Source organism: Suillus fuscotomentosus (assembly GCF_016647785.1).
Source record: "Suillus fuscotomentosus strain FC203 chromosome Unknown F5891scaffold_9, whole genome shotgun sequence".
Taxonomy (NCBI): Eukaryota; Fungi; Basidiomycota; class Agaricomycetes; order Boletales; family Suillaceae; genus Suillus; species Suillus fuscotomentosus.
This window is the reverse complement of record NW_024539521.1, coordinates 1248766-1271483: the sequence shown is the minus strand read 5'-3', so window position 1 is coordinate 1271483 and position 22718 is coordinate 1248766. Positions and strand designations below refer to the sequence as shown.

General features: G+C 45.8%; 7 protein-coding genes across 7 annotated transcripts; 2 read left to right on the top strand and 5 right to left on the bottom strand.

The window, feature by feature from the left end:
* Positions 1-1640: 1640 nt before the first annotated feature.
* Positions 1641-3195, bottom strand: F5891DRAFT_1184309 (uncharacterized protein; the record flags this gene model as incomplete). Its single annotated transcript, XM_041366419.1, has 8 exons — positions 1641-1830; positions 1881-2029; positions 2079-2308; positions 2379-2404; positions 2453-2664; positions 2714-2834; positions 2888-3043; positions 3092-3195. The coding sequence occupies 8 exons, from the start codon at positions 3193-3195 to the stop codon at positions 1641-1643; spliced, it is 1188 nt and encodes a 395-aa protein (XP_041230462.1).
* A 941-nt stretch (positions 3196-4136) lies between these two features.
* Positions 4137-6004, bottom strand: F5891DRAFT_1258202 (Sec1-like protein; the record flags this gene model as incomplete). The annotated part of the gene is made up of 7 exons (XM_041370063.1): positions 4137-4385; positions 4438-4749; positions 4802-4976; positions 5026-5301; positions 5366-5561; positions 5594-5773; positions 5824-6004. 7 exons carry the CDS (start codon positions 6002-6004, stop codon positions 4137-4139), a joined length of 1569 nt encoding a protein of 522 aa, XP_041230461.1.
* Positions 6005-6349: 345 nt separating this feature from the next.
* F5891DRAFT_1184307 (uncharacterized protein) lies at positions 6350-7369 on the top strand (the record flags this gene model as incomplete). Its single annotated transcript, XM_041366418.1, has 4 exons — positions 6350-6645; positions 6690-6935; positions 6990-7042; positions 7113-7369. The coding sequence occupies 4 exons, from the start codon at positions 6350-6352 to the stop codon at positions 7367-7369; spliced, it is 852 nt and encodes a 283-aa protein (XP_041230460.1).
* Positions 7370-7627: 258 nt separating this feature from the next.
* Positions 7628-8346, bottom strand: F5891DRAFT_1184306 (uncharacterized protein; the record flags this gene model as incomplete). The annotated part of the gene is made up of 3 exons (XM_041366417.1): positions 7628-7873; positions 7923-8006; positions 8056-8346. The coding sequence occupies 3 exons, from the start codon at positions 8344-8346 to the stop codon at positions 7628-7630; spliced, it is 621 nt and encodes a 206-aa protein (XP_041230459.1).
* Positions 8347-8976: 630 nt separating this feature from the next.
* Positions 8977-9949, top strand: F5891DRAFT_1184305 (uncharacterized protein; the record flags this gene model as incomplete). Its single annotated transcript, XM_041366416.1, has 3 exons — positions 8977-9089; positions 9153-9853; positions 9906-9949. The coding sequence occupies 3 exons, from the start codon at positions 8977-8979 to the stop codon at positions 9947-9949; spliced, it is 858 nt and encodes a 285-aa protein (XP_041230458.1).
* Positions 9950-18859: 8910 nt separating this feature from the next.
* F5891DRAFT_1126606 (PLC-like phosphodiesterase) lies at positions 18860-20468 on the bottom strand (the record flags this gene model as incomplete). Its single annotated transcript, XM_041364103.1, has 11 exons — positions 18860-18963; positions 19015-19078; positions 19134-19380; positions 19430-19470; positions 19520-19558; positions 19608-19816; positions 19867-19972; positions 20021-20089; positions 20139-20190; positions 20244-20299; positions 20352-20468. The coding sequence occupies 11 exons, from the start codon at positions 20466-20468 to the stop codon at positions 18860-18862; spliced, it is 1104 nt and encodes a 367-aa protein (XP_041230457.1).
* A 557-nt stretch (positions 20469-21025) lies between these two features.
* Positions 21026-21918, bottom strand: F5891DRAFT_1013198 (uncharacterized protein). The gene is made up of 3 exons (XM_041360774.1): positions 21726-21918; positions 21563-21674; positions 21026-21513 (listed from the first exon to the last, which is right to left on the bottom strand). The coding sequence occupies exons 1-3, from the start codon at positions 21808-21810 to the stop codon at positions 21426-21428; spliced, it is 285 nt and encodes a 94-aa protein (XP_041230456.1). The 5' UTR covers positions 21811-21918; the 3' UTR covers positions 21026-21425.
* Positions 21919-22718: the final 800 nt, after the last annotated feature.

Genomic DNA, 22718 nt, shown 5'->3' with positions numbered 1-22718 from the left:
TGCGGGCCCAAGAGTGAAAAAGCAAGATACTCACCATTGGCAAGACTCGTGGAAGCTGCGGAGTCAAAAGTACGATCCTGTTACCGAATGGCCTGTATATAACTCTCCGGGGAGAAGACAAAGAGGATATATCTATATCACGCACGGAACAACGAGTGATGCTAGTGTAAGGGCATTTGGCCCAACTCTGACACTATACCCATTCGTTTAGGTTTGAATCTGTAAAATTTAAGTTCATAATGGAGGAGAACACACAGGAGAGCACACGTACTTCGGTGCCAGTCACCGTAGTTTGAGCAACTAACGGCTATTGAGACTTCGTGATCCAGAACAAGATGTGACGGTGCTTGTGCATCAAGTCCCCGACTCTGACAACCTGCATTAGGACCTGTTACGCCCAGGTATCCCACAAACATAATTTGCGCTGTATTTTCGCGGTTGTTACGATGGAGCCATAGATCAGACCCACCGTTCTAAAGTTTTGGTTGATCCCAATGCCATGTGGGGAGCTGCAGCCGTGGCGTCATCTTGTACTGATGCGCAAGTCTTGCTTCTTTTGTGAGTGTTGGATGGGCCAAATGCATCATCATTGGACTTATCGTGGTTGTACTGTCACAGGTGTAGCATGCCATAGTTGACACGTGGTGCCCCAGAGGAGGTAGGACTTCTTACGCATTCGACCGACACCTCATGGCTCTAACTCGTACTTGGTATGTACCTTGCACCGATGACTTGAAAATAAGGTTCTTCAGGCTCATGCAAGGCGCAAATGACTAGCTGCAACTGACGTAGATTGCATCTGAATTAACTGAAATGGTATGTACATGAATGGGGAGTACTGATTACGCACCTTTCCATATTGTTTATGGGCCCGACGATTCGAAATAGAAATACTGCCTGCCCGGGTTTAAGTATATCAAAATGTTGGGGTCAGGATTCGGTCAGAATGTTCGGAACTTAGAACTCCTCCAACGCCACATTTGCATTGCTCGGTTCCAAAAACAGTGTGACACCGAGTATTTGGCACCAGGTGCAGAAACACCATGACCTAAAAATGATGAAGATCAAGAAGGTTGAATGGGCGATTTGTCAGTATGGGTGTCTTGAAATTGTACGGATCGTATTTGTCGACAAAGATCTAGTAGACAACAACAAAAGAATCAATGGAGCAAAATTATGGTATGGCACGCGATCATGCAGGAGCCTTCGCAGTTTAAAGTTGAATTTCCTAGTAGCAAATCAAATTACAATGCAGAGTACACTTAGCTACGAACACACAGGTCAGAAATAAAGCGCAATGTAAGCTAGAGTACAGACCGAAGATGAAAGACAACTACAAGGACATTGGGACAAGCCAATATAAGTGTAAACATTGGAGTGGTGAGCTACGAGAAAGATATGTTGCTGTCAGGCACTACAAGACATGGTACCGTGGTAGGTGAATGTATCGGGATGAAAATAAAATGAAATATGTGCACTTAAGAACGACAAAGTTGAATCGGAGTCAGCAGCGTCTTCTCTTCTGGCGTGGTGCACGTGTTGCTGTCCTTGAAGCTACCTGACGTGCTGACTCATTATTATCTGACACCGCTGGGCCAGAATGTACATTAGCTATATGCACGATTCAAATTACAGGGATTTTAAATACCATGTGTGTTCTCTGCATTGCCACTGCTCTCGATCCTATCTTGTGGACCCTGTTCTCCGTTATCAGGAGAATGCCCATCAGATTCAAAAAAATCGTCCATGTCATCCTCGCTGTCAAACACATGAAGTCCTGCATCTATCCTGGCCTTGGAGCGCCCACGCTGCAGGAGTCCAGGAGTCTCTCTATTCATAATATAGATCAGCGTATAAAAGGGAGAGTCGAATAGTCTTACGACTTCCAATGGTCGAGTGTTTCTTGCACCCATTGCTTATTAATACTATTTCCTTCGAACATATTGACTACTCGATCGTACAATAGAACGAGATCGAAGTCTCCGATTTGCTGACGCCATTGCGTTGCAGAACTAAGCTGGAAATATGCCTTAGGTTGATGATCAGTTAAAGCACGTGAATCTCGCACGAGAGCTTACCTGTACGGCTGCGTATGCAATTGCTCGTGGTAGTGGCGATGTCATACCATGAATTCGACCTTTTGGAGCCTTGGTGCCTTTGTGAGCGGTTGCAGAAATGGCACTTGATGGTCCAGTGAATATGTGGCGAAAGACCTGCTCAAATGGTAAAATAGTATTCGACGAACAAGGATAAGAAAGACAAGCATACACGTTTGAGGTAGTATCCTCGAAGACAACCTCAATTTTTCCTGGCGGGGTCCAACATAGACTCATCGTATAGATATGCAGGGAGCTTTGCGACTGTAATTGTGATCTGACCTTCCTTTACCTTATCCATGAAGTCCCTATAGCTGGTTACGTGAGAGCAAATGAATAATATTAGCACGACTTACTGGGGATTTTTGTCAAACACGTCGAGCATCCGCATCGGGCACAGTAGTCGCGCGGTCTGAGGGTGGTTCCATCCACGAACGATTTTACCATGCTGCTTGAGTAGAGGTGGGTTAAACTGGTCAGTTTCAGGGTTCTTGAGCATGTATACCAGCCCCTCTCGCATTAGGCTCCCAGTATCATCGGATCGCGCATCATTTGCGGCACAGGTAAGCTGGCTAGATGTAAGACAAAAACATGAATGATGAACATGATTGTGTTACCGCATGAATAAAATTGTCCAAGGCCGACGGAACTTTTTCAAATCCTGATATAATGTCACTGAAGGTTGGTACAAGCTTCACAAGTTCTTTGTATTGCTTTATACACAACTCCTTCTGATGACTGCGCAGGTAAAATATCAGAGTGCTGGATATCTCAGGTTGCCACAGACTTACTTATTTGAACTTGAAGCTTCTTCATCTGAGGTGTCGGCCCGCAATTCAGAAAACTCGGCTTCCATGCCCTCGTACAAGACATCCTCAAGCACAGCAAATGGGTCAATCGTGAGAGGAAACCACCGAGCTGCATGTAAGTACGGTTCAATTGGACCACTGGTCTGATGGTGAGACAACATGTACCAGCGACAATTTGAAAATTACCAGAATTTTCTTCTACGGCCGCCTCTCACACCAGAGTTCAGGTTGTTGAGCAAATCTTGAAAGTGGGTTGATGTTCCTGATATGTCGGATGGTTCAGGTGTCATGGTGGGCTGGTGCGTGTTTGGATCTAGACAGTAAATGTCAATTGCAGTACTGTTGAAGTTTGAAAGGTCAATTCGAAGATCCAGGCCAAAACCAGAATGAGAAGTAAATGCCTATATGTGGCAAACTGAAGGTTCGGACCAAGGAAATTTTTCGATTTGGACGTCGTCCATTGTCTCTGCACAGAGACAGTCTCAATCCCTTTCTGGCACTCGGCTGCCATTGGTTTAGCTCAACCTGTTTGCCTTGTTAATCTACTTACAAGCTAGTCAGAATTGGCATCACCGCAAGATGAACACCGTCAGCCCTGAATTCGGTCTCACTGGTGAAAAGGTAAAGGAAAATGATATATTCACGTCATCGAAGGCCCGGATCATTCATCACACTTACATAATGCAGATTGAAGTTTGAATATGCATGCTATCGACGTCAAACATCTAAGCCGAGTTTCCCATCACATTTTGGGGAAGAAACTGGCCAATTGTAACATACATAGTCCAATATATAAATAATGTCGCATAAATATTGTGTTTAAGTCAGAGGAACGTACGTCGACAGAAAAAACAGACCAAGCAGACTCCTCAGGTTCTAACAGCGATTAACGTCCTGCAACTGATCATCCGCCAGGCACCAAATCTGTGCGTTTCAGTTAGCAACACTCATTGTTTTCTGGCAAATATTTGAACATCACGCGTGCATTTTTTTTTACCAAAGACGCCAGGATACAGACCCTGGGTGGAGGTTTGGAATTGTGGTGCGGACGGATACTTCCAGTAAGCTCAGGATACACATATATATTTAACCAAGATACAATAATATAGGAGTCTCGCCCTACCATAGGAAAGGTCTGGACCAACAAGTCATGTAGCTGCCATCATTGAGTGTTCGCGTGCAGAGTACAAATTGTGTCAGTGCAATAACGCGCTGCAAAGAAATTTACTCACTAGTTGATTAATGAGCCGCCTCCTGGACCACCTGTACCTCCTGAAAGACCGAGGCCAGTGTGTCGAGAGGCTCGGGGGTCAAGGAAAATGTAATCATCTGTTTCTTGCAGCGACTGGTTCGAAGCTGCAGACGAGTCCATGATCGCCTCAGTAATTCGAGTAACAGGGAGCAATTTGTTCGCCGGTAGGAAGTTCTTGACACCTGAGATAAGATTGTCGAGACCTCCTTCTTTGAGTCGGTCAGTGAGCTAGATAATAAAAATGTTACCATCTATCTGGAGAGCTAAGGATAATACTGACCCTATTTCCGAATGCTGTGAAGCCCCTGAAGAGTTCTCCTTGGCCTGCACCGAGTACGGGCGTCGAGGTTCCTCCAACAGCAGTAGCCACTGTCATCCGCGAGATCTCCCTTGTGCGTCTGACATATTCAAATGATTCGGTATCAGCTCCTGCATTCTTTAACTCCTTTTCCAACTCGACAATGTCGTCCTTCGAGATCGCATTATCCGGTGAAGACAAGTAGAAGACAAGAACTAGGCGCAGTTTATCCTCTGGTGTCAAGGTGCCGCTTGAACGAGGAGAGCGGAGCATCTCCAAAACTGAAGCAACGGTCTAGATAGCAATTAATATCGAAGAATATCGAGCTAGCTGGATGAGGCCGCACCTGTTTACTGATGGCCTCTTCGGTGCTGAAAAGTTCATCAAGCGCACGCTTCTTGATCTGCTCCAGCAATGCGGTGGCTATGTTCATATGGGTGTCGAGAACAGCCTTCCGCGCAGTCAGTTCTGGTAGCTGTGTGATCGCAGTTTTCAAGTGTGCAGCATTGGAAGATATATCACTACAATTCATCTCAATAAACACGATGGCGAAGCTTGAAGAGCACGTACATTTGCGAGATGTCATTAACATCACTGACACCCGTAGATCGTGTGATTTCGGCAGCATCTTGCTTGTATTTGCTCAGTTCCGTGTCGATCTCTTCAGCGACTTGAGGGAATGGGTTTGGTGCATTTTTTGCCCAGAAAAAGTCCTTAGAATCAAGATCGTATGAGCGCTTCTGTGGTTGAGTAACAACTACGCGATTGAGCTTGATCTCTAGACAATCAGACACTAGGGCTTGATACGTCCATCCGTGGCAGATCATCGAAACGAGATCAATATTTCTGTCAAGAATCAGCAGCACTGGAACGGCGTCAGTAGTTTAACACCACGAAGAATAGGACGAACACATGTGGTCGTTGCAGATTCGACAAGCCAGATGCATCTTGCGCGAATAATGATGACGTGGCCCCATGAGTTCGGGAGGCCGAAAGAATCGCATCTCGTATCTTGATATCGAGCTTTTTGCTATCATCTCCGCAGCATTGCCTTTGGGTGCGCGGATGACTGGAACGTGGCCTTATCCGTGCGATATTTAAGTCACCTATCGATGATACATCAATATACCGCACTCACCCATTGTAACAACAGCATTGAAGAGACCATTGGATATGCGTTCAATCTCCCCTTCTATCTGTTGTTCGGTGGATGATGGGGAGTTCAGGAGTGTGTAAGATGTTACAGGTGCCTTGGATGGCCCTGCTTGACTAGATGGCGTAGTAGAAGGAAGCGGTGACATAAATATTGATTGAGAACCTGGAAACATGCTTCAGCACACTGAAAACAGAATGACATGCGCAAGATACTCACCTGTTCAACCAAGTCACCTGTTCCGGCGCTGGCGACAGAGGCTGCCAGCTCTTCTAGCAAGGCACGAGGGAGAGGTTCTACAAAGTTGAGGTGGAAGGACTCGTACAAGCATTTGTCGAGGTCTTCAGCTATCTGTAAGAAGGACAATACTATTACTGTCCCAAACAAATACGGCATTTTTCGCCCCAGGACGAAAAATGACGGCATGTGACGTAAGCATGATGACAGAAAATTGTACGCGGGAACCGTGTTCGATCGTCACCTGACACAAGCCACATGGCACTTTTTCCTTGAGTGATGATGTCACTCAAGGAAAAAGTGCCACGTTTTCTTGATCACATGACTGTGCCTTCCGTTTTGTGACGCCCGTACGTCTACGCAATCATACTTTCTACGTTCGAATAATCACTGTCTATCCTCACGCAACTCCGAGATTGTCCGCTCCGTCTCTCGAAAATTTCGGTTGCATAGCCGCTACAACACTACCAAGATTGAATACATACGGTGAATCAGGTACGTTTTATGTTCATTTCATCACTCATCCCCTCAAACTCATTCTCCCGCATACAGGTCCTCCATATCCAACTCTTCTTCGATATCTCCTTTGGCACACTCCAGCGCTCCTCCCTCACCGAGCCCCCAAGTGCTTTGACACCCTCTGCATCTCCAGGCGTTTCACGCTGCCCTATGCCTTCGCCTTCGCCAATTCTAGCACCAGACAGTACCACTCAACCTGTCGCCTCACAACATGAGTGTGCGCGCAAGAGTTTTTGGACAAACATTTTGCAATTTACTCGGACCACCCTGTCATTCCCACCGTGGGCCCGTATCCCTCTTCATGTATATCCATCTTATGAGACAGTGAGGATGAACACATTGCCGAGCCGGAGAAGTTCAGGAGGAAAGGGTCATCATCTGCCAAGGTGCGTTTCTACAACCCCATTCAGTATCGTCACCTTTTGACGCTTGACAATTATAAACACCTCACTTCACATCTTTCCCGCACAAAGGGTGAAATCGTTCTTAAGGGTCGCGCTGACGCTGCGAGGAAAATACTCGAGCTCACCATTGTGAAGAATGTTGCGGGCTGCGATTCATTGTCAGAAGAGTCAGTATTCCCTTGTGTTAGAAATGTGATTCTGATAGCACGGTGTCCATAAAGAACTCTTTGGTCCGATATTGCCTATCGTGCCCGTGGATTCGCTCGATCAGGCGGTTAACTTTGTCAATGCACGGTAAGTTCTTCTCTCAAAATCTAACTCGTCGACTGATTTGTCGCACCAAGATCTCATCCACGATGCGCACTCCCTTCGCTCGTTCATGTCATTCAAGTACACTCCCACCATCAGCCTCCAAATTCCGCGCACGTCTCTTTCTACTAATACTATCAATTGGGAAACCGTACCTTCTGAGGCCACAGAGCCTGCACCTACTGTTGCTTCAGAGCCTGCACCTGCACCCTCCGAATCTTTGAAATTGACACTTCACGCGATATGCGTTGTATGCACATCCAGAATAGAGATTGTTTTCCCTAAAATGTGATGCTAGCACGATTGTAGGACGCCGTTCATGGATGTAAAATGGTTTCACCACTGATCACGCTTTCACCACTGCCTCGCCACGATTGCTTGCTTGAACGTTTCTGGATGCTGTGCGTCCGAATACTGTCTCCACCATTGTCCAATTACTCTGAGACTCGCTCGAGTTCGGCTGTCCACTTTCGCTCAAGACTGGTCATGACATTGTCTACTCTAGATTCTTAGTTGTTATGACACTAGTATCAAGAGTCAATACGGCAATTCACATCCCATGGTTTTCGATAGCGTTACAGATTTCAAGAAGAACTGTGTTTTGCCTGTCGATGACCGCTTCAATCCTACTCACAACCTCACGCACTTCCACAACTTCCTGCATGACCTTGGCTAGTGCCGATTCCCCTTCAAACAACTCGAATTTTCTTTCTATCTTCCTGTGTTTCACAGGTGGCTGAAGCTCAACAACAGGTACTGATGTTGCCCTCACGTCCTGGCCAAAGTTACGTGGAATCTGCGTGTGGTGAGTGTGTCAGTCGAAAATTTGAGCTGGGCGTACTCACAACATCATCATGATCGTCAGACCTCTTTCGCTTTGAATGACGTGCGTCACCATTATAGTGATCGCCATCTTGAACTTCCAACTGCTGAAATTAGATCTGTTACAATCGCTACCTATAATCCACAGACACATACTGGCTTTGGTTGTTCCGCTCCAAACTCATCTGCAAGCTGAAATGCCTGCTCATTGTCAGGAGGTGAAGGTGAAGGTTTGAACCTTTCAAGTATATTATATTTATAGCATCCACAGGAATATACGGGGGCGCCTTGGCCATGGGCAGACCCAGGGCATCCAAAATGACTTTCTGGAGTAGACCTCCTGGAGCCCTCAAACTTGAAGTTAGCGTACGCTAAGATTGCATCAGCCCCATCATTGAAGTCAGAAGGATGAGAGTCATTGGTATGAGTGTCGCAGTCAGATGACATGTTTCTTGCTTACTCCGTCGAATGTAAGGGTTTTTAAAATATTTTACTGCGTTATGACTCTGACTGCATTTGATGCACAGTGGTAACTTGTCCGAATCTATGCTCTCTGATGCAACGCAGAACAACCAAACGGAAATCAACTTCCTAAACAGTTGCTCGGTCAGGGTTCAAGACGGAGCTTCGTGACATTAAATTAGAGCTGCACACATTTTACCCTGAATGATTGCACCTACATTGCCGCTCTGAGTTCTAATGCCCTTAAAGAGGTCTGGTCGCTCCTGCCAGTGGGGGACAGTATCAGGTTAGAGTCGTTTAAGATCCGAGTATCTCAACTTCAAGTTTAGGTTAGACACGTCTCTCATCCCGTCTCCTGCCTCTTACAGTATAGTGCAACATTGCAGAGCGCGAATGGGGTTTGACTCGGAGGTAGGGCAAACAGTAGTAAATTGTCCAATGTTACCGGGAGTGACGCAAAGACAGGAAAGCTAATCTCGAAGGAGATACACGTTTAGTGTATTGGAGTTTCTGGTTTTTTTAGCTTAGATAATTGTGGCGTCTGCGTTACCACTTCGAGCAGCCATCACAATAATGTTGAACTCTATGTCGCCAATTCGGGACTTGGACTCAGTCATGCCAATGCCAGTGTTTCCCCTCGAACTCGAGAGAGAGATTATTATCCTCGCTATTGATTGTATGCAGCAAGCTTACTCCCTCCTGTTCGTTTCACAGAGGGTACGTTACTGGTGAGCAATTCGGAAGGGTTGAGGCAAAGCGCCTTGCTATGTTACTGACTACTACTGCTGCAGGATTGAGAGTTTGCTTTATCGAAAAATCGTTTTATCAAATGAAAATATTGCTATATCCTTTCTTTCATCACTTCGTATTCGGTGCCAGCGCAGTGGGGATTTCGCTCGAGGCATTGTGAAATCATTGTGCATCGAGGGCGATGTACTTCTGAGTACGGCTGCAGAGATCCTTTCGCTATGCAGCGGTGCCACCAATCTTGCATTATGGATTGCGCCATCGGACTTCAATGGAACGACAAATCCTCTGCTGCAGCCCTTGAATAACCTCCCACTAATGTCATTATCGCTTAGTATATCCTTGATTTTTCGCTACACCGAATTTGTCTCCCTTGGTGCTTTCAAGGCCTTCAGTACAGTAACGCATCTCAAAATTCTCAACGGCTGGGTCCTATGGAACTCTACCATTGGTCTGGAGTATCTTGACAGATTGACGCACTTGTGTCTACATATCCATACGCAGAGGACCAAGCCAGATTTGGTAGCGTCCCTTCTTGCTCGCTCACACCTCCAAGTACTTGTTTTTTGTATCTCCGAAGATATCAACGCAGTCCAAACATTCCTGGAATTTAATTCCCTCAGCGACTCTCGCATCGTGCTGGTATCTCAAGTTCCCACTGCCTGGGGTGAATTTGGAGGTGGCGACATGTCTCTCTGGAAGGATGCTGATCAGGTAGTAGATTGGAGGCGCACTAGTACACAAGGTATGTCTCTCTATCCTGCAGGCACCCTATGACCGGCTAATGCTTTCGACAGGGGGGCCTTTCGGTGTACCATCATCGGATATTATACATTTCTGACCTTTCGGTCATTTCGTATCATGATATACTTTGTGGCTAGTAATCATCTTCGATCAGCGCGATGTAGAGACTCCGATGTGCTACCATATATATATTGTGCGTTTAACATCTTCTTCGGCGTGTCGATATGTACTATGATGGATAGTAGGGCTGCTGGTGATGAAGGTTTACTTTCTACTGGACAGGCGTCGCACGACACTACATTCTCACCTACTGTTTCCAGCAGCTTTCCACGTTATGGCCCAGAGCTAGTACTCTGATGTGAATGGCTGGCTTCATTGAGGTAACTGATGATATGGACAAAGAAATCCATGACCATGAGAGGACAGAGGCGGTGAAAAACGGTAAGGCATTCAGGTGAAATGATTTCTATGTTGTCCACTGTCCTGACCCCCAGTGAAATCAGCGGACGGAGAAACTTTTCAATCCACCCACGCCGTGGCTCCGCCTTTTCAAGTTCGGCCAGAAAATCATGGATGGAAGGATAAGACATGTGGGGGTCAGTCTCGAGCTCCAAGTCGGTAAGTATAGATGACATGGAGTTTGTGTTTTGGGAGTTATATGCGGGCTTATGGCCTGAGGGGTATTGTTACTTCGTATCAATTCAATTCAATGACATTCTGACACTTGTTGTAAAGGATTTAAAACATGATTTGCCTGCTGGCACATGATAACATATGAATATCCGGGCGTAGCTTTGGTTTAGAGTTCCTACTTCAGGTGATTATCCCTTGGTTTAGTGTCTCCGCATCTGATTTGGTTTAGAGTGCCCGTCTTTCCATTTCATTCAAGAATTGTTTTTTCTTCCTCCTCGTGGACCGCACGGTTTTATTCAATTAACTTGATTAGGCCCATCTTTGATCTGATCACATTGATCGACAGAATCATTTTATTCCCTCGGTTTAACGTCTCCGCATCTGATTTGGTTTAGAGTCCTTGCCCTTCCATTTCATTCAAGAAACAGTTTTTCTTGCTGCGCCTTTGCTCAGGTTGACCGCAAGGTTTTATTTAATCACCTGTCAGTTCATGTGCGTTAACTTGATTAGGCCCATCTTTGATCTAATTACATTGATTGACAGAATTATTTTATTTCCTCGGTTTAATGTCTCCACTTCTGATTTGGCTTAGAGTCCCCACCTTTCCATTTCACTCAAGAAATCGCTCCACCCTTACTCAAGTTGACCGCAAGGTTTATGTAATCGCTGTCAGTTCACACATGTTAACTTGATTAGGCTCGTCTCACACTGATTGACAGAATCATCCCGGAGCCAACTCTACTAATTATTAATCGATTCTATCACCTGTTCAGTCAATACGTATGTGACGTACTGTCCACACAGGTTTGAAGAATGTATGAAGCCGATATTCCAAAGGTCCTGGATCTTCGGAAATGCACGTAGTACATCATCATCATACCGAGTCAATCTCATTGATAATATCTCAGTCAAACAACGCCTAGTACTACGAGCGGGTAAGTCTTAGTTTACTGTTACATCTCGAGCATTGGCAAGGAGACTGACTCTTAGTATATAACTGAAGCACCTCCAGTCGCTCAGGCTGGGCTTCGATGCACAGACTTCGGAGATATGTCGGAGCTTAAATTTATGTTGCCACAGACCACGGTGTGCGCTGCAGTTGATCGCCATCAATGCAGGCAACATCTTATGTTTTATTCTTAACCAGTCTTTTTCTGATGGCTATGATATGCCGAGGCTGTCGAAGGGAATTCGAAACACGTGGAGGACTTACCACCCATAAGCGCTCATGTGTAACCAAGCTTACAGAGGCTACAGTGACGTCTCTGACCAAACGACGGCGTGGTCATGAAGCCCAGCAAGTTGCCAAAGTTCGTCGTCAAGAAGAAGAGGAAGCTGCCAGCAGGGCTCGTGAAGAGATTCGTGATAATGCAGCTGTTAATACAGTTAACCTTGTGATTTACACTATTCCGCACCCCTTCATGCACGTTTATCTGACAGTTTTTCAAGACTCAAAGATCTCCATCGCCCCCTGTGTATCGTTCGTCAGGGTTACCAAATTGTCGACGACGTTTGCCAAAGAGATTTCGCGATGATCTCCCTCCGACGCCAATTGTTGTGCCTCCATCAGCTCTGGATGATGTGGTGGCCGCGGTACCAGAGCCCAACCAGTATGACTCTGTCCATCCCATTACTGTCACAACAGCACGTGATCTTTATGGCATCTACTGAGAATATAGCCACTCAATTCCATCATTCAATCCTGATAATTTTACCTCAGTTGCGCATATCTCCGATTCACCTACATTCGCCAAGAGTCAGGACAGCGCAGAGGCTCGGCCTTGGTGGTCTGGGTTTGGCAAGTCGATTCAATCCAATCAGACACAGTTTTTCGCACCATTCCTCAATGCAACAACCTTTCGGCTCATGTGTTGGTTTTATGGCGGTTCAAACATGAAGTCACTCACGGAGTTGGACCGTCTTGTCGAAGAAGTTATTCTTGCAGATGATTTTGATAAAGCTCATCTTGTAAACTTCCGTGGTGTCAAAGAGGCTAACTGTCTCGATAGTTATCAAGGTAATCCTCAAGATGTATGATCTTTGTTCTCCGCAGGAGATGGATGGATGGAAACGACAGTCAAGATCCGCCTCCCTGCTGATGGAGTCAAGCATGATTCGGAGTCTATGGCCCCAGAACTTGAGGTTCCTGGCCTTTTTTACCGGCGACCACTTGAAGTCATTAAGGCAGCATTCCGTGAAACTACCGCTGAACGATTCCATCTTACCCCCTTCAAGATGTTCTATCAGCCATCGGATGACGAGCCACCTGAACGTGTCTACGGGGAAATTTACAATTCACCTGCAATGCTTGAGGAGCATGACCGAATCCGCTCACAACCACGGGAAGGTGGCTGCACACTTGAGACAGTGGTCGCAGCAGTTATGCTGTGGTCTGACTCTACTCACTTGGCAAGTTTCGGAACGGCTTCCCTATGGCCCATTTATCTGTTTCTTGGTAACCAGTCAAAGTATGTGCGAGGAAAGCCAGCAGCTTTTGCTGCGCACCATCTCGCTTACATTCCCAAGGTACGATCATGATATACCTATTACCCTCGATATGTTCTGATAGTTCATGGATTCGAAGCTATCCGATACCCTCCAAGATTTCTATCGGAGTTGTTTCAATAGACCTGCTACTTCTGAAATCCTCACATTCTGTCAGCATGAGCTCATGCATGCTATCTGGCTTCTCCTCATGGATGATGAGTTCGTGCATGCGTACGAGTTCGGTATTGTGATAGAGTTCCTCGACGGTGTTTCTCGCAGAGTATTTCCTCGATTTTTTACATACTCAGCCGATTATCCTGAGAAGTCCGTCAAAATGCTATCATTTTTATGTATTGATTGATTTATGTTGCAGAACTCTTCTCGCATCAATTAAATTCCTTGCACAATGTCCATGTCCTAGATGCCTGATCCCGAAGATGAAAATCGGAGGCATTGGGACAAAGGCTGACCGACGTTGGCGCGAGAATGAAATTCGCGAAGATGGGAATGTAGTCTGGAGTATCATCAAGCGAGTTCGCGAGTGGTTATATGTTCAAGGTACAAACATCACAAGTGTGTATGTCAAGCGAATGCTTGCTCCGCAATCCCTTGTTCCAACATTGGTGTGTGTATGTCTGTACTGTGCGATTGATTCTTTTAACAAAGTGATTTAGAATGCATTCTCAACTCGACTTTCTCGCTTCAGCTTCAACTTTTACTCGATGTTTGTTCCTGATTTACTTCATGAGTTCGAGCTCGGAGTTTGGAAGGCAGTGTTCATACATCTTCTGCGAGTACTGTATGCGCACGGTAATGACACCATTCAGTCATTAAACCGACGGCGAGTTGCTTTTGTTGTAGAATATATCTCTTGCTCATACTATCAGAAGATATCGGCAAGTCCCTACCTTTGGTCGAGGTACCATTCGAAAGTTCAGCAACAATGCATCTGGAATGAAGAAGCTTGCTGCACGCGATTTCGAGGACCTTTTGCAAGTAAGTGTTTACTTGTACCAATTATTTGATTGACATGATCTAATCTCTCGTACTACTATAGTGTTCCATTCCCGTTTTTGAAGACCTTCTTCCAGCAACAATAAATGTTCTCGTTCTCGATCTTCTATTCGAGCTTGCCACTTGGCAAGGACTGGCTAAACTACGCATCCACACTGACTCTACATTGTCCTTCCTCGACTCGTCAACAACCCGGATTGGCAAAGTTTTATGCCGCTTTGTCAGCGAGACAGAGAAGGAGTACGACACATATGACCTACCCAGTGAAGAGGCTGCTCGTGGACATTATAAGGCACGCAAAGCAGCACAGGGACGATCCGATAGTGACATTCGTGAGAAATCTACTGTGGGATTCTCAAAATGTCGCAGACGTTTTAATTTTCAAACTTATAAACTTCATGCACTCGGTGATTATGTCAATACAATCCGGCGATTCGGTACTACTGACAACTACTCGACTATGCTGGTATGTGACAGATTCTCATGATTTTATTCGTTATACTGATCTATGCCAGGGCAAGCTTGAACATCGACGTGTAAAACGCTTCTACCCACGAGTCAACAAGTCCCAATTCACATCCGGCATTGCAAAGCAACAACGTCGCGAGAGGATCCTGTTCCGGATGGGAAATAGATCAACAGGCCATAAAAAAGGCGAAGGAAAGCATCAGACTCAGAAAACAGTTTCTTCCGATGCTCCATCATTACGCTTTGAGGACTCCGATCAACTGCCTTTCACTGACCCTCGTGCACATTACCACATTTCTACTGGAGTGCGGCACTACCTGAATATTTCTCAGTGGCTCAGAAAGAACGCAAATGATCCTGCCTTTACAGTGAATTTTTCCTTACTTGACATTGATGATGCTTACTAGAACGATCAGGACTTTCTTCCACGACTCAAGGACCACATTATCTCGCGATTGAGAGAATATGACTATGACGGCGATGAAATTTCCTTCACACCCGCTGAACGTAATCACCTCATATTGATCAATGACCAAATCTATCGACATAAAGTACTTCGTGTCAACTACACGTCATATGATCTGCGACGAGCACAGGATTCTCTCAATCCCCGCACTCATGCTGATATCATGGTCCTGTCCCACGAAAACGACGAGGTCGATGTACATCCTTACTGGTATGCTCGGATCATTGGTGTATTTCACACATTTGTTGTTTTCAATGACACTGCTGCGGGTACGTCGTCGCATGAGTCAAAGCAGATTGATTTTGTTTGGGTGCGTTGGTTTGGTCGTGATCTCGAGCATCGAGCAGGCTGGCGAGCAAAACGGCTGCATCGGGTTGGTTTCATTCCAAGCAGTGACGCTGGAGCATTCGGATTTATCGACCCCAAACAAATCATTCGTGGAGTCCACCTGATACCTGCCTTCACGAAGGGTCACACGACAGACTTACTACCACCATCTATCATACGGCATCCGAGCGAGAACGACGAAGACTGGGTCTATTACTATGTCAATGCGTGAGTCCCCTTTACATAAATTGATTTTCATCGCTGACATGACTAGTTTCGTTGACCGCGATATGTTTATGAGATTTCGTGGTGGTGGCATGGGACATCGCACAACTCGCGAAGCAACACAGTGCTTCTTCCATGATCGTGATCCGCTTGATAACATTGGGCCGAACAGCGGAGGCACCGGGAATGACGATGACGACGAGATCGACGAGCCTGGCACTGGCTCCTCTACTACTGACAATGCCCTGGAGCCAGAGAATGATGAACTGGAGTATGATGACTATGGTTACTCCGGAATTGAGCAAAGAGAAGAGGGTGAGGACAATGACGAGGATGGTGACGAGGATGGTGACCAAGCAGACGAGAAGGAGAACATCGACGGGGATGATGACGTTGTGGATGATGAGCTGGGCGCAGAGGATGGCGAAAATGGTGACGAGGAGCTAGAAGGATTCGACGAGTTCTGACTTAATGCATACTTGGACTCTGGCCGATGGCAGACGTCATCACACTTCCAACCTCTTCATGTACCTCTGATCATGCATCCTTCTGTCAATCGTTATACAAACTATGCACATTTTAACCCTGAAACTTCTCATTCCCCACATATCTGTGACTACTTGTATAGGACATACAACTATTTCATGCATACCTCCGCAATTATGTTAGTACCTCACAAGCTTCACACATTTCTTGTACCAGTTTTCATTTTGTATATTTTTGCTATGACTAGCATACAGGCTACAATCTCATGCACGCCTTCACACTCCTGTTAGTTTCTTTGCAAGCTTCACGCATTTCGTGTACGAGCCCTACATTTTACACACGTCTGTTAGGATTTATATACAAGCTACAATCTCAATCATACCTCCACACTTCTGTCTGTCACTATAGCAGCTTCGCACACTACCGGTACAAGCCTTACATTTCACACATGTCTGTCACTACTTGTATATGTACTACAATCTCATACATATTATCTACCAGTCTGCTCCGGGTTTGTAACCTCTACAAGGCAGTAACCGGCCATACATGCAAGCGGAAGTTCGCATACTTGCCTTACATTTTGCACAAGACTTGTATACAGGCTATAATCTCATGCATACCTTCACACTCCTGTTTTTTACAGTACAAGCTTCACACACTTCCGGTAGAAGCTTTACATTTTCCACATGTCTGTTACTACTTACATATGAACTACAACGTACTACAATCTCGTACATACCAACTACAAGGGTTTGTAAGCCATAAAAGGCAGTACCCGGCCATACACGCAAACTGCTCTTTTGTTGATGTAACAGTTTGGTTTTTGGAAGCCTTCAAGTTCGTCTGTTACCACGTGATACACTCAGTCACTAACAGTACTCAAAGCTTTCGCATAAGCATCAAGTAGCTGGGTATAACTGCAAACCCTCGAGGCATTCGAACAGGACGTGGCAGTGGAAGATAGATGTGAACGATCAGGTTGCAATACCACAACCATGGATGATTGGAAGTTCGAGCACCGTGACATCTTAGTCACAGACAAACAAGTATAACAAGTTTTATGCTTCCTCGTCTGCTTCAACTTGGTTGGTGCGACCAAGCATGTTGTAATGACTACATACATCGTGACATAATAACACGACCGAGTGGAAGAAGGCCACCTATCTCCGGCGACACCCTCGAGGCGTTGAGATTTATTGGGTCGACTTGGAGAAGGCCTTCAACCCGGCCAAATCATCTTGAACGAGTTCGATCTTTGACAGGCGGAGGTATCTGAGCCACCTCCAGGACCTGAAAACAGACATCCCAATGCCCATAGGAACACGAGATGCATTAGCTGGATTGGCTGATTTCGTGTATTTTGGTCGGTCTGGTCTTTGTTTCCAGGCACTTATACCCAAGCCGTCCGTCCGTCCGTCCGTCCATCCATCCATCCACAGAGCTGTCCCTCATGAAGTAGAGCGCGATTCTCATTACTGTCCTCGTAATGATCCCGACAGCACTTTGTTTCCTGTTTCTTGTTTCCATATTGGTTGGCCTCAGCAACGATCTGTTCAACTTGAGGCTGCCGAACCCTTCAGAATTGCGTGAGTACACTCAATACAGCCTTCAGATCCGAAATGAAGTTGACTGTCAATGTTGCCGAAGCCGATATGCCAGTATCCGCGTCTTCAAGGTCCTTTATTAGTAAGTAGAGATGCTCCTTAACCTAAGTATGGTGGCATCGTTAGCAAGTGGCAGCCTGCCCAGATGAAAGATAGCTATCAGGAATGAGGCAAATACCATGAGCTGCACCCACTAATACGATAGACGCATTCCAACAGTGCTGTAGGCTCTCAACTTCGTAGACTGGCCAAACAGGTGCGTCAACAAACTCTCTCACCAAACCGCCATGCCTGAGCTAGGTCGCAGGTCGATTCAAGCTGGCATACATCGTTCACAAACAAAGTCTCGCGCACTTCAGCCTGACAGTTTTCCATATACTACTAGCAGCGACTAAGGGTTTACTTTCTCCAAGTTTGCTCCCTTCACGCCAGCGAACGATAATTCTTTCAGAGGGTAGTCTGCGTTCTCAAGTATCGACCTTGGTGCTCCACACGATGATCAACCTTCTTCATGATGCCCAGCAATACTTCCTGATATCATTGTCCCATCACATGATCAACGTGGAAGCAAAACCATGACGCTCTACAAGACCTAGCTGAGAGGCCACTAGACGACATATATATCTGCAAGCATGAATTATGGCCGCCATTGGGCCGGTGATGAGGTCTTCCTCCAATCCAAGTCCTTGAAGAATATGCATCCCGTTCGGCCCAAACATTACGATATCACCTTCGATTCAATGACCCCGTACGCCTTAGGCAATTCTCGAGTACTACAGTATTTGCATTCAAGTAAGATCAGGATAGGGCTGCTGTGGCATGGATCGTCAATGACCTTGCACTAACGATACATACACTGATGATGATGATCAGCAACTTACCCCATTCAAGTTTTGACGCAGCATTTTCTCATCGTGGCATTTGAGATAAGTCTTTCGAATACATAAGTTGCAGTTACCATACTATTTATACTTAGTCGTGGTAGACAACTTGCCGACCGAATGTGGGCATATGTACTTACGTTCTCGGTGTGGCGGCATGCTGCACGTAGGGCAATAGCCCTCAATAGGCCAACAGAAGTTCCATGTTTCTTGATGTATTCGTGTCAAGTCTCGAGTGTAATAGAACGTAGATGGTACGTGTCTTATTTACATGGTAGTGATGTCCTGATTTGTATGGTTTTTCAGTTTGTGGCTGATGAAATCTAAGCTGCCTGGTAATCATATACTGAGAATGTGATATCGCTATCTTACACGAATGGGGAAAATCTATCCTTTGGTGCATCGTATCAAGAGCACTAACGCATGTGCTGGTATAAGCAGGAGAAGACACGTTGTCTGGGATATTTAGGCGCCACCCGAAGTCCTTGTTGTTTGGCCCACCGCCTAACAACATTTGGGTCTGATATGCATTCCATGAGCAATCAACAATAATTGTTGACTTGAAACTTACAATCCGTAATAATTCCATCTGCACCATCCTTGAAGAGCTCTTCGGCACGGTCTAAGCCATTCACCTGCAATGGGTGATCTGTGAATATCGTTTATTGTGAAGAAATGAGAAGTGCTCACAGTCCAGGGTACAACTTTCATGCCGAACCTGTGAGCTTCGCTAATCATTTCAGGAGTTGTGAAGTGAGAGAATCCCTCATGGGATGAAGAGGGAATGAGGAATGTTCCAGTAGGAGATAAAATATCCGCTTGTATAGCATGGGCGGCTTGTGCTATCTGCTCGGACAGTGATGGTCCGGGAAATGATTCAAGGCGTAGGCCGGCCAGCCATGGGGAAGTTGAGCCACGCGGCGTAAAAGCAGTGTCCCTGAATGGTGACAGTTGGCGTGCAATGTATTGGCTCGAAATTCACTCACTCATCGATAAGAGCAGAAGTTATAAGTTTATCATCCAATGTCTTTAGCTGATGATCAAAAAAGCAAAGTGGACGAACATGAGACACAAACCTTCATGGATACCAGAGTTCGCCAGTCAAAACTTTGATACTGGCAAGGCAATTAGAGTATGGGGCAGTAGTAACAGAGCCATACTCACCGTGATAGATTGGTAGTATGGGCTAGATATAAATATCTCATGTTGCTTCTGGACAAAATCATCCACGCCGGCAGTCTGATTTGGGTATCGAGCGTTAATTTTTGACTCGATGTTCCAAAGGATCTGGTGGGACAGATCTGCGCATGACACGAAGTCGAAAACTTCCCGTAATGTGGGTATCCGTGCTCCAGGATATGCAAGCTGTTGAGCTGTGTAAAATGTTTACGACAATGGCTACAGTTAAAAAGGGAGTATATACGATAATTCGTTTGACGCTTTGATCCACAATCGAGGGTCTTTATCTGAGCCAACGTCAGATTTGATATAAACTTTCCGACATAAGGATATGCGGGATCATCTGGGACCTGTGCGGGTCGGTTAACCATCACAGTTGATTCTACAACACTGCTCACCACCGGTGCAGTGTCAAAGCATTTTTCTGGTAATATATTCTCGTCATGCCATACAACGACTTCACCATCCTGTAAGCCCCTTCAGAAGGATGCGTGACTCTGAGAAGTGAGAGCTTGCCTGAGTGATGCCATTGTCTAGTTCGAGTGTGGTGGCGCCGTCGATGAGGCCCCTGTGACGGGAGTTCGCTTGAGGTGAATCAAACATTGACCTCGTCCACTATACCATGCAAAGCTCGGTAGAGTGCTCTCGACAACATTTCCTCTTCCTCCGCGATGAGCCTGTATTACGGTTTGTACAAGCCATGACCTTGAGTGCACTAGTCTGACGCACCTGGATATCGTAGAACTGATGATTGTTAGACACAGTTCGAAATGGACCCTGCGATGGTGATGCGTAAACCAGAGAAATCTCTGTGAATACGAGGGCATAGACAAGTATAATGCACATGATGAAGGGAGATGGATCTGTTTTTCCACCTCAGCCAGTCCATGATTCATATAAGATCTCTCCTTTCTCTCGAATTGCCCACCACGGCATTCGGCAAAACACCGGTTATCGATAGGCGTTCAAAACGACCAGTGTCGAGACGAACGTTCAAGTAAAAGATCCCGATGTTTTCCAGCTGCCAGCGATTTGAACAGGTGGCACTGCCAGCTGCAACGTTCACTTCCTGGCAAGGCAAGGCACTGGCCTGCCGGCTATCATTCACTGCTGCTTTTGCAGTTTCGTTACTAGAGTAGCACGCGCCATTCCGCGACTCACAGTAACGTGCGTCGGCCCATTGAATGCAAGTAGACTGCGGTATCAAAGTATTGTTCCGGTGGTGAACTAGTTGGTAAGAGGAACGTGCGTGATGAACAGCCAATACGATATAAGTAGCTTCATGCCGTAGTGGGTCACGACAATAGAAAAAGCTAGTTTCATACATCGAACGCTCCAGAGTCCACGGTCAGGAGATAAAGATCGTGCGCTAACATTTGATAGGGTCCAGGGATACTCAGACCTGGAACGGCTTGGTTATGCTTAGACCCCCCGGTAGTACTATCCAATGTGTATGGGGTGTAAACAAACCAAAATACGTGACAAGCCGGCGGGTAACCGGGTCTATAGACTATAGTCGGGTGCTATTGAGCGTCCCTCTGCGACAAGCTCTGCCGGAGATTATCGATTATTGATCAATGATCATGCCAGTTTCGCTAATGCCATGAAAAAGAACCTAGGATCCGCCACCCCTTCCCGTTCCCCATGTCCACTGCTCCGTAGATATGACATGGACCTTGCTGTCATACCATGCATTACTGCAACTCGTTGCAACTCACGCCTCAGCCAGATGTTCGTCAGATCTGCGATGTTCCATGGATTTCGTTTTGTGACTCGTGAGGCAGGTGTACACTGTAGATACATTCAGGATGAAGTGCGCGTTGGTTCGGCGGAATCTCCCTCAAGGTTGACTAGTCCAAGATTCCTCCATTCATCGCGCTCCATCAGTCCTCTGCAACAAATGTGAGCTATTGAGAGCACAAAAACAGACGTTGGCATACTTGGTCATTCGACAATCAAGGTATTGTTTGCTCATTACTCTGCATGGGGTGGATTCACTGGAATTCTTGCGCAAGCAAGCCATGTATTGCATCATCTGTTCCTTGCACTCGCCTGCATATTATAATCAGTTAGTCATGTCATGATGAAGACAGCGAGCCAGACCATCATGGTCCAGAGGAAAAGAACCGCGATCTGGAGGGGAAGTCTTGAATCCGACGTTAATTGATGGTGGGCGTCCAAAAGACATGCGTGAGAACGTTAGCAGGTATTACACATTAGGATACTTGACCAATACTATGACCTGATCCATAATGCACAATATTAATCAATGGGCAATGCACAACGCACTTCAGAGCTTACAACTCTACATAATTTCATTTGGGACAGCTGGAGAAAAATCATCAGCATATTTCTAATAAGCCCACCAAATCAAAAATTTAAAATCGACGCCGTGGAACCTTTCCGAGATGAAACATTATGCAAGTGTACCCAAAATGTGTGATTTTTGGACACTAAAATCAAGATCCACCCAGATCCCATTGATTCTATCATCATAGGAACTTCAGCATATGTAAAATACATCATTCTGAATCTACTCCAGGTATTTATGAACAGCACCACAGGCTACAGCGTGCTACATGAGTTGCGTGACAGTCAAACTAAACCAGGAAATCACACTGTCGGCTTGGCTTGGTTGAGTCTCCGCTTCGTTGCATTAGGCAAAATCGGAATTGTCCACGGCGATGTGAAACTCATTCGCTGTATCGACCAATTAGACTTGTTTGAGTCCTGTCGGACTTTAGATATTATTGTAGGTGCCGCGCGTGACATAGCGTGACGAACTTGTGCATTTCTATTTTCGACGAACCTCCGCTGCAGCCGCTGCAACAAGGTCGCAACAAAATAAAAAAATTCTCGTTGGACTCAAAGAGACCTAAGGTACACCCTGAAGTAGACCCGATACGAATATGTGTTGTTGTTGTAATGTTAAGTGAAAATTGTGCATTTCCCGTCGAAACGCTAGCAGGTACGCATTTACCGATATGAACGAACAAAAAGGAACGTTTCAGCCATATTAGGTTTAACTGTAGTTAAGATCTTGGCATTACAAGGTACATACAAATGTGCGAACGTGCGGCTACAAAGTCCTGGTTG

Excerpts from the sequence above, each read along its gene's own strand:
- F5891DRAFT_1013198 (XM_041360774.1), bottom strand. The coding sequence starts at position 21,810 with ATGTCTTTTGGACGCCCACCATCAATTAACGTCGGATTCAAGACTTCC. Across the intron at positions 21,675-21,725 it reads TTTTCCTCTGGACCATGATG|GCGAGTGCAAGGAACAGATG; the intron begins GTCTGGCTCGCT and ends TATAATATGCAG. Across the intron at positions 21,514-21,562 it reads CTTGATTGTCGAATGACCAA|AGGACTGATGGAGCGCGATG; the intron begins GTATGCCAACGT and ends CATTTGTTGCAG.